General features: G+C 59.1%; 1 protein-coding gene across 1 annotated transcript in view; it reads right to left on the bottom strand.

Moving 5' to 3' along the window:
- Positions 1-7,069, bottom strand: part of Gpr142 (G protein-coupled receptor 142) — an 11,581-nt gene extending 4,512 nt beyond the window's left edge. Inside the window, 9 exon segments of the mRNA XM_048366885.1 lie at positions 2,530-2,560; positions 3,852-3,941; positions 3,943-4,041; positions 4,043-4,281; positions 4,284-4,416; positions 4,418-4,540; positions 4,542-4,684; positions 6,160-6,318; positions 7,045-7,069. Coding sequence (XP_048222842.1) covers positions 2,530-2,560; positions 3,852-3,941; positions 3,943-4,041; positions 4,043-4,281; positions 4,284-4,416; positions 4,418-4,540; positions 4,542-4,684; positions 6,160-6,318; positions 7,045-7,069 — 1,042 coding nt within the window.
- Between the last annotated feature and the right edge of the window lie 3,638 nt (positions 7,070-10,707).

The raw sequence follows: 10,707 nt of genomic DNA, 5'->3' as shown, positions 1-10,707 counted from the left end.
TCGGGGGTCCCCTCCCCTGAGCTTGAGTAGACTGCAAGGTCTTTCCAGAAGCCCGTGCCTGCCCAGTCACACCTCTTCCCCCACACGCCATGGGCGGGCCATTCCAAAGCCCTCCGTGTCACCTTTTAGGAATGAAGAAACAACCACATCCCAGTGAGCTCCTATGAGCAGCTGTGGGCTTTTGTTGTTGTGCTGTTTAATTCAGCCAGTGCACTCTATTGGGGGCTATGCAGTGGTTGAATGTGCCCCCAAAAGTGCATGTGTTGGAAACCGACCCCACAGTCCTATTTAGGACTAGAAGAGGTCATGAGGATAGAGCCAATGAGCGATGGTGCTAGGGGCTTTGTAAGGAAGGAGAGCAGAGCTGGGACACCGTGCTGTCTCAACATCTCTCTGTCTCCTTGCTTTGGGCTTTGCTGCCTCCCGATGGTAAGCCAAATAAAATTCTTTTTTTTTTTTTGGCCAGTCCTGGGGCCTTGGACTCAGGGCCTGAGCACTGTCCCTGGCTTCTTCCCGCTCAAGGCTAGCACTCTGCCACTTGAGCCACAGCGCCGCTTCTGGCCGTTTTCTGTATATGTGGTGCTGGGAATCGAACCTAGGGCCTCGTGTATCCGAGGCAGGCACTCTTGCCACTAGGCTATATCCCCAGCCCAGCCAAATAAAATTCTTCGTAAGTTCCTCAGGCTCTGGTATTTTGTTGCAGCAAAACGTGCAAAGATCAAATGAACACAAGAAGGGGAGGAGTGTCCGAGTCTCCCCCAGGGGGAAAATTCAAGCACGTTGGAAGTCAGAGGGGCCCAGCCGCACCCGGATACCCATCTGAGAGAAATCCAAGCCCCTGTGGAAGTTGTGATAACTGTGCAGTTGGGACCCTGATACAGAATCACAGCTGCTGGGGTGGGGGGGAGATTGGAAGCAACAGAGGAAAATGAGAAGCTCTGAGAAAGGAAGTAATCACAAGGTCCCGAGTCCAAACTCCAGTGAGGCCAAAGGGGAAACAAAGAAAGAAAACTAAAAAGAAACTTATCCGGGGTAGTTGGCTTGTGTGTGTATTTTGTGACGAGCCCCTCCCTTTGTGGCCTAGGCAGTCTTGAACTCCTGGGCTCAATCAAGCCTCTTGTTCAGGCTTCAGAACAGCCAGGACAGTACGTGTGACTCACTGCACTCGGACCCTAGGATATTGCGGTCCAGTCCGCTAAGCTGGAGACTAGAATGTTCTAGGCCATGCAAAGCCACCCTGAGAATGTGCTTCCTTTGTCTTCTATACCTGAGATATATGGGGGGAGGGAAACCAGGGACTGGCAGACTTGAGTTTGAGTCACTGTTCTCGATAGACTACCATTGAAGTTCTCCGTGCCTCAGTTTCCTCTGTCTGTGACATGGCTACCATACTTGGTACCCAGGCTGTCAGAAGACACTGACACAAAGCTCTACCAACCACAAAGGCACCTCCCGAGGGTTGGAGGGGGGGTCGCCGGCCCCGCCAGTGTCCAGGGTCAGGGCTCTTGAGGGACAGTCCATCCGGCAGTGGGAAGAGCCTGCTGCCAGGGCCTGGGCGGGCCTCCCGTGGCCAGCCATGCTTCTCCCTGAGGAGGCAGAAGGCCCACAACCCAGTGTTCCATTTGGTTCTGCCTCAAAAGACAGCGTTTGCTTTCTTCCCAGGGCCTCTTTGTGTGGGTGGACTTGGCTCTTTGCAAGCCAAGTGACCGGCTGGGCTGGGCAGCACCACCCCTCCCCCAGGGCTGCTTCCCTGGCCGCCTATGTTCGCATCTCCCCAGTCCTAAGCAGACCCGAGCCCAGTGCCCCTGCCCGCCGGTCCCCGGCACGCATCTGCGCATGCGCCTCGGGAACCGGCCCGGGGCCCATCTGCGCGTGCGCCCTGGGACCTAGGACCAGCTGCCCCTCCCGGCCACACCTGCGCACGCACCCTGCAAGTCTCCATGCCTCACACCCCCTCCAAGCAACCTAGAGCCCCTGGGCAGCAGGTGTCTTGCACAGGTCGCTGATCCTTCCTCTATAATCAGAAACACGTTTTCCCAGTCCTGGGGCTTGAACTCAGGGCCTGAGTGAGCACCGTCCCTGGCTTCTTTTTGCTCAAGGTTAGCACCCTACCACTTGAGCCACAGCGCCCCCTCTGGCTTTTTCTGTATATGTGGTGCTGAGGAATCGAACCCAGGGCTCCATGCATGCTAGGCAAGCACTCTAACCGCTAGGCCACATTCCCAACCCCAGTCACAGTATCTTCAGAGTAGAGGAAAGTGCTGTGTGACCTACCCTCTTCAAGAGACCTACTCTAGTAGGGTAGGGCTGAGTATCCCCACCGCCCCCCCCCTCCGGCCCCCCCCAGAGAGCAGCACTGCAGGTATTCACTTGCCGGCTACAGTTAAGTCTCACCAGTTCAGGTCAGGGGTGTGCCACTCTGTGTCTGTGACACACACACACACACACACACACCTGGGAACGATATTTTGTTCTTTGTAGCATTTTGGAGTTGAGAATTGTGACTAAGAAGTTGGGGGTTCATGTTACCTTCCTTCTGAACGTAGCTGAAACCCTCTGTCTGGATATAGAAAAGGCAGGGAACGCTGAGCATTTATTCTGCACCAGTTGTATGCCCAATGCACATTAGCACTTTGGCCTGGGTTTTCCCAGATGGTAGGGCTGGGGGCTGGGCCTGAACCTGCCATTCAGGAAAAGGTCAGCTCACTCACTCGGCCTGGGAAGCAGAAAGGGGCCCTAGCTCTCCAGCTAATGTGTTTACCCAAGGCCTGGAGCAGGTGGGAGCTCCATTTGCTAAGCTCTCCCAGCTGTGTCCCCAGGCCAGGACAAGGAAGGGCCTAGAAAGGCTGGGGAGGGACAGACCAGTTAGCCACCTCCTCCCCCATGGTGGAGGCAGAAAACCAAAACCCTTCTTCTAAGGAGCGCGTGCCTGGTGGGTGGACTGGAGGTTCCAGGAGTTGCCCGCAGCCCCGTCCTCCCTCCCAGGGCTCTTGGTGCCCTGGGCTGACTCTACCCCTTTTGCCTCAATGACAGCACAGAGCCTGCAACCCCAGGACCTGTGTGAACCCCTGGACCAAGTCTGACTCCAGAGCAGGGGGCAATGCAGAATCCAGCCAGCATGGCTGACACTAAGGGGGCTGTGTCTCCCTGAGGATGGCCAAACAGTGCCGGACGATCCAGTCTGCTTTGAGACAACTACTTTCCCCTGTGTCCTGGGGGCTTCTGCGCTCCCCCCCCCCCCACCACACAGTTAGCTGCCTCCCCCTGCTCAGTCAAACATTCTGGCTCCCCAGCCAGGAGAGGCCTCTAAGCCTGCAGATATTTTTCTTTCAGCTGCCCACATCGCCACTGGAAGCCAGAGAGGACACTGAATTGGAGACTAAAAGGTAGGCTCAAGAAAGGGGCTGGGGATGGCTTCCATCCATCCATCCATCCACCAACCATTCCGTTCATTAATTCAGCCAACATTAACATTCACTGTGTGCCAGGGGAAACACCCTTAAACAAGAGATCCCCACAATGGGCTCAGCCAGCTTGTGCCTGCAGAGTTGGCGACCCCTTTTCCAAGGAAATTGAAATCAGGGTGGAGCTAACCTAAGAGTCAGCTAAGTTGATCTCTCTACGAGGGAGGTATGTCCAAACAGGGAGTCTGTCTGTCTGTCTGTCTCTCTCTTGCTCTCGCTCTCTCGCTCTCGCTCTCTCGCTCTCCTCCAGATTGCAAAGGAGGGGGTTGGGGTTTGACACGGTTTTGTTGGGTACCACTACGAAAGTGCCATGCATGTGATCCCGAGCTCTCCAGGCTCCCGGCTGGAGCCCCTCCTCTACATTCCCGTCCCTTTGGGGGGTCCTACGGGCTCCACTCCCACGTCCTCTGACCGCGACCCCAGCGCGCAGGGCAGGTGAGCATCACGGATGACCTGGCGGACGGTGGCCCGGAAAGTCCTTGCTGACGAAACAGTAGAGGCCGAAGTTGACTGCCGTGTTGAGCATGGCCGCCATATTGGCCACGTCCAAGGCCAGGTGGACCCTCCAGTCCCGGTAACACGGGGGCCACGTACAAATGGTAGAGCATGACGAAGATCCGGGGTGCCCAGAGGATGGCGAAGAGCGAAGTGACCCCCAGGAGGATGGCTGTGCTCTTGCTCACCCAGGCTCGAACCTCACGCTGGCCTCTTTTCCTGAGCCGGAGGATGATGGCTGAGTTGGTGACCAGGAAAACCCCACAGGGGACGAAGTAGGCAATGAGACAGTGAGCCCACTTGAGGAGCTCGTCCATCGTGCTGGGGGGTCTGCGTCCCTCCACACGTCCAGCCACCAGTAGAAGGGGATGCCCGTCAGAAGGGCAGCACCGAACACGGCGGCGATGGCCCGGTAGGTCCGGCCTGGGGACGAGGTGGCCCGATGGTGCAGGGGGCCAGCACAGGGCCTGGTAGCGGTCGACCGTGAGCAGGACGGCGATCCACACAGAGGCATGGTTGGCCGCGAACTCCAGGACGTTGGCCGTGCGCACCACAGCCCGGGGTACCTGGCGTGCCAGCACCCGCGCCTTGCAGCAGGAAGCCCACAAACACGATGACCACCTGCGTCACGATGTCCGAGGCCGTGAGCGCCAGAAGGTAGTAGTAGGAGGGTTTCCTGGTCCTGGCGGCAAGACGGGCCAAAGCCACTGTGGTCAGGAGATTGACTGACGGCGACCCGGGACAAGGAGGGGAGAGGTCAGAGGCCTGAGCAAAGCTACCTTCTCCTCCCCAAAGTCGTCCGGGCTCGGGGGGGGGGGGGGGGGGAGTGGGGAGGGGTGTGGCCATGGTGACTTCTCTTTCTAGATCCTTCTTCCAACACGCCTTGGAGCTGGGCACTGGTGGCTCAACCCCTGTCATCGTAGCCACTCGGGAGGCTGAGATCTAAGGATCGTGGTTTGAAGCCAGCCCGCTGACACTCTTTTTTTTTTTTTTTGCCAGTCCTGGGCCTTGGACTCAGGGCCTGAGCACTGTCCCTGGCTTCTTCCCGCTCAAGGCTAGCACTCTGCCACTTGAGCCACAGCGCCGCTTCTGGCCGTTTTCTGTATATGTGGTGCTGGGGAATCGAACCTAGGGCCTCGTGTATCCGAGGCAGGCACTCTTGCCACTAGGCCATATCCCCAGCCCCTGCTGACACTCTTAACCACCAAAAAAGCCAGAAGTGGAGTTGTGGCTCAAGAGCAGAACACTAGCTCTGAGTGAAAAAAAAAAACTTAGGGGACAGCACCCAGGCCCCGCGCCTCACTACACTCACCACCCCCCCCCCCCACATACACGAAAACTTGGGGCTCAGGGGCTGGGGATATGGCCTAGTGGCAAGAGAGCTTGCCTGGTATAACCTGAGGCCCTGGGTTCGATTCCCCAGTACCACATATACAGAAAACGGCCAGAAGCGGCGCTGTGGCTCAAGTGGCAGAGTGCTAGCCTTGAGCAAAGAGAAGCCAGGGACAGTGCTCAGGCCCTGAGTCCAAGGCCCAGCACTGGCCAAAATAAAAAATAAAAAAAATAAGAAAACTTGGGGCTCAGTGGTAAAGCGCTCACCTGGCATGCCTGAGGCCCTGGGGTTCACCCCAGAATTGCTACGACTATCCCTTTTGCCCAGCCGGCTAACCAGCTCAGCCCTGTCCCGTCCACCCACACGCCAGGCCGTGGGCCAGGCTGACGGCCAAGGTGGCTCACACACGAGTATCTGCTGGCCGGGGCCTTCCCCTCTGTCCTTTAGGGGTGTTCCATGACCTTCGAGGCAGAGGCCTTCTGGACCCAGACATGAGCTTAGTTGCCAGTTTGGGGGAGAGCTCCAGGCAAGACCACCTTGCCTGAACCCCTGCCCCCCAAGCCCTGCTCCCAGAAGGCAGTGGGGCCACATAGACTGTACGTGAACCTCAGCCACCCAGGGCATTCGCTGCTGCAGGGAAGGGGGCTCGCCTCGTGTTTATAGAGGACCCCAAATCCCACCCTCTCACACGTATCCCCTAGACTTTACTCTCCCAGTGAGCCAGACGACCCCCATAAAGGCCAGGGGAGACCCGGAACCTGTGATCCCGAGTCTCTGTGAGGGCCGCCCGCGAGGATTGGGGTCCCCTGGGGAGAGGACCCCGGTTTCCGGCTGAGCCCCCGATCCCCGCCTCCAGCCCCCACTCACCAGGCAAGCCCAGGCTCAGAAGGACGCTGTAGTAGATGACAGGGACGACGCCAGCCACGCAGGGCGACCGCTCTGGGAGCTCCGGCCAGGGGCCTTCCAACTCCCAGCCGGGGCCACTGCCATTGGGTGTGGGCAGCAGAGTCACTTGTGGCTGGCCGGCTGGGAAGATCCAAGCACCGGGTTAAGAGCGGTTCTTGCCCAGGCTCAGCAGCAGCTCCTACCTCCCTGCAGTCTTTGTACTCAACCCCCGCGCTGTGGGGAGCCCAGCGCTGTGGAAACTATCACCCCTAGCCCACCCCACCGGCCCACCCCGTGGGCAGAGCTCGGTGGTGGTGGTGGCGGCGTGGCCCCCCCTTGAACAGCTGCGCCTTTAACGAGTGTGCTGGGTGAGTTGGACTCAATGGGTCTCCCAGCAGCTGCTCAGCCCACGTAGCAGCCACCCCCTCTTTTGGGGAGGGCCTGCCATTAAGCCTCCCCCCTCTTCCCTAAGCCAGAACATCCCCCCCCCTTTTGTGGTCCTCACCGCTGCAGCTGCGTGGCCCCTGTGTTCAGATGGGGAAACTGAGTCTCCAGGGTCAGGCGACCCCATTGGCTTGTGGTGGATCTAGGATGAGGACACCCCCCCCCCACACACACACACACCTGCTTTCACCCCAACCCCCTGACTCATACTTTAAGGCTCTTTAGATTTTCATTGCTGGCCTCTGATTTCCTGCTGAAGATGGGAGACCCCCTAGCTGGCCCGCCCCCCAAGCCCCCCCAGTTCTATTCATTTTCTCTTCAAGCCTCCCCCTCCCCCCTTGAGTGTCCCAGGGCCTCACCGGTCTCTGGCTCCTTCTACCCCTCTGACTTCCATCCCCACCCCAGCATTTCCGGCTCAGGTACCTGTCTCTGGTCCCTCCAGCCCCATGCTCCTGGGCCCAGAGCCCCAGGTCACCAGTGGCTTCTCCTGGGGACTCCCACGGCTCCCTCTCGGCCTGGCCCGGCGGTGCCCCCTCACCTCTGCTCTCCAGGCTCTGTTTACCCCACGATTCTTCCAGCGGTACTGAGCTTGTTTGCGCGGAAAGTGGGGGTGGGGGAGGAGGGAGGAGGGGGAGGAGAGGGAGGGGCAGCCGCCCGGGGCGGAGGTTCAGTGGAAGCTTGGTGGATTGCACTGGAGCAGGGCCGGTCTCCTAGGGTGCACGGGCCGGGGAGGGGTGGGCGAGTGCTAGTGTGGGGGGGGCTGGGGCCAGGTTAAGGGATCTGCGTGTGGCTCAGGGAGGGGAAAGTGAGGCAAACAGGCAGGCCAGCAGGTCTGTCTGTGGGCAGGACGCTCAGGACAACGGCACACACTGGCTGGAAAGGGGGCTAGAGCTGGGGGCGCAGCACAGGGCCCCACGTCGGGCCCACAGGGGGACCTGGGCGGGTACTCTGCTATCTGCCCAGAACAGGTTCCCCACTGCAGCACAAGACCCAGCCGAAAATGCACTGACAGCCCCCTGTGCCACGGTCATGAGCCAGAGGCCCGGCTGCTCTTGAGGAGTTGGGAAAGCCAGCCATGTCTGGGGGGGGCGGGGGGAGGGGCTTCCTACGCTGTGCCTACAGCGTCTTGTTTGTTTTTGAGGGACATCTGTTTTATTAGGAAGTTTAAAACACTGCAGATAGAGAGGGAGGTCTTAAGTGAAGGCTGTAGCCTTTGAGATGGGGGACTGGGTGGGTGGGGGGGAGGGCAGAATGGACGAGGGGGGAGGGCAGAATGGACCAGGGGGGGAGGGCAGAATGGACGAGGGGGAGGGCAATGGACCAGGGGCGCTCTATTTGCCAGAGAACCAACCTTTCCTGTGATGTGCCTCACCTTCCCCCACGGCTCCCCTCCTGTGAAGGGCCTGTTAGGAGAGTCAGATTCTACCCAAACCTGCCAAGAATCCCCCCAGGGGCTCCTTCAGAAATGTGCTTCTCCGAAGCCTGACAGGACAAGACAGAGAAAACGCCGAGCTTCTCCCACCCCCACCCCCATCCTCGCTTCTAAGGAGACAGAAATCCAGAGTCCTTGAGGCTCTATTTCCAAAAGGCTGGACTGGAGGCATGGCTCAAGCGGGAGAGCACCAGCCAAGCAAGGACAAAGCCGTACGTTCAAGCCTCACTGTACCAAGAAAGAAAAATTTAAAAAAAAAAATGCCTCCTTCTGCCCCAAGCTTGGTAGTTTGCAGTTGCTTTCCAGCCCTTGAGATAGGGAGAGTGTTTATCAGAGGTGAAAAAGGCTCCCAGGGAAAACCTCACGCACGGGCTTGGAGGAAGCGAAGTCAAGCAGAGCTCTTGCTGTAGTCTTGAGACGGGGTCTCTCTCAGGAGCTCAAGGCCGTGCTGGGGGAGGAGGCAGAGCTGGAGGCCGCCTCCCTGGGTCTCCCTGGCCACCTGGGACCTCCCAGGCCCTTTCCCACCTGAAATGCCGCCCATCTGCCTCCCGTGGGAGATCTTAGCTTGAGGTCTCTTTTAACAATCGTCTGGGGTGGGGGTGGAGGGGTGGTGCCTGGAACGTACAGACACCCTGGAAATTCCAGCACCCACATGGAGCACGGAAGTTTCCAGGGCAGGGGGCCCAGGCTTGAAGGACGCTGGTGCAGCGGCTCAAGGGGGTCCAAGTGACGCTGTGCAAGTACCAGACGCATCTTCTGCATCGTGGGTCCTCCGACCGCCTCGTATTCCTCTCCAACATGGCGCACAGGTGCCGCCGATGCAGCACCGAGGCTCTGACTCGCTGGGCTGAGACACGGTGCAGCCCTCAGGAAGGGCAGGCGGCCAGCCAGCCGGTGGGCGAGGGGTGGGAGATGAGGCCAAGGAGAGCCGGGCGCGAGCGCTGGGTCAGCCGGAGGCAATGCCACTGATCTGACAGCTCCAGCCCTGCCAACCGGAAGAGGCCGGTGCCAGGCCCAATTCCCCCCCTCCCCTCTCGCCCGGGATGGGGAGGGGGTGCTGTTTGGGTCTCTGTGCACTAGAGAAGGGCAGAAACCCATTTGTTGAGCTAGGTCCTTCCTGAGGTGTCAAAGGCAATGGCCGGGCCCTGGCTGATCCTGCCTCTAACCTGGCTTCAGAGACACTCTCTCGGTGCTGGGTCTCATCAAACTTAAAGGCGCCGCTCCCACAAGGGGCTGGGGAAAATTGGGTGACTCGGTGTAACAGCCAGGCCTGGAAACACCCACCCACGTGCACACCGCTCACACACCACCGCCACGTTGCAGACCACTGTCTTTGTTTCCAGAACCCTCCTCTGCATCCCCCCCCAAGCGGGGCTGTAACCTAGCACCCTGCCTCAGTTTCCCTACGGGTAGACTGGGATGCTAGGTCTGCTGCATGTCTCCTTGGACTTCTGGGGAAGGAACAAGTTTGAACTTCGACAGGAATAAGAAAGAAACCTTCCAAGAAGGGGAAAGGAGGTGCGGGGGGGGGGGGGGGGGTGTCACATCCGGAGGTGAAGGTAAACAAGGAAGGAAGCAGCCCCGTGCCAGTAGCTCATGCTTGTAATCCTAGTTTCTCAGATCTGAGGATCGAAGGTCAAAGCCAGCCCAAGCAAGAATGTCCATGAGACTCTTCTCTCCAGTTAAACACCAAAAAGCCAGAAGTGGAGCTATGGCTCCATTGGTAGAGAGCTAGCCTTGAGCAAAAAAAAAACCTAAGGGGCAGCACCTAAGCCCTGAGTTCAAGCTCCAGGACGGGCATAAAAAAAGAAAAGAAAAGATAGGGAAGGAAGGAAGGAAGGAAAGGAGGAAGGAAGGAAGGAAGGAAGGAAGGAAGGAAGGAAAAGGAAACAGAAGGGCAGATGGGAAGCTTAGCCTCGGAGGCTGGCTGCCTACCAAGGGTGAGGACGAACCCTCTGGAAAGCTCACCTAGACTCTAGGGGCTTGGGGGGGGGGTGTTGTCATAGCCCCCGTGGAGCTTTCCTAAAAGCCTGTTACCCTTTCCAGAGCCTGCAGGACATGAAAGAACCCCAGCTACCCCCTGTGGGGTCCTATTCAAAATCCCTGTCCTCTTCACTGGACAGCCGGCTCACCCCCAAATGGGAGTGGGGGAGGGGTGGGAGTCTGCACCATCCCTTCCTTGCGCTTCCAGGCCCTTCCTCTGCAGCTGGCTCACCATGGGCACGGCCAAGTGTGTTCTGTGCCAGGGCCGAGGCTGGACCTGGGGGCTGGGAGAGGGGCTGGGGACCCTCGGGCTCGTGACTGCCAGTGATCCCGGAGCCTAAAACTTCCCAGGAGAGCAGGAAGGAGCCTCGCTGGGTCTCCTAAGGAGAGTCGGGGGAGGAGGGTGCCGGATCTGTTCCCCTCGGGGGCCCGGGACAGCACAATAGCCCCTGGGGCTGCCACTCTCTGGCTTAAGTGGTTGCCTAGGCAACAGCAGGAGCCAGCTTCCACCAATCCGTGGCTGAGGCTGGGTGGGGGGAGGGAGGCTGAGCAAGAAGGGGGAGCTGTCCCCCCAGCTGGACCCTATATAAGGAGGAGGGATGGGATGGGCCCCTTGTGGCTTAGCTTCACTGCCCCTCTGGTGAACTTGGGGGGGGGGGCAGAACACAACG

The sequence above is a fragment of the Perognathus longimembris genome, chromosome 17 (genome assembly GCF_023159225.1).
Source record: "Perognathus longimembris pacificus isolate PPM17 chromosome 17, ASM2315922v1, whole genome shotgun sequence".
NCBI classification, from domain to species: domain Eukaryota; kingdom Metazoa; phylum Chordata; class Mammalia; order Rodentia; family Heteromyidae; genus Perognathus; species Perognathus longimembris.
This window is presented reverse-complemented; position numbering and strand designations above follow the sequence as displayed.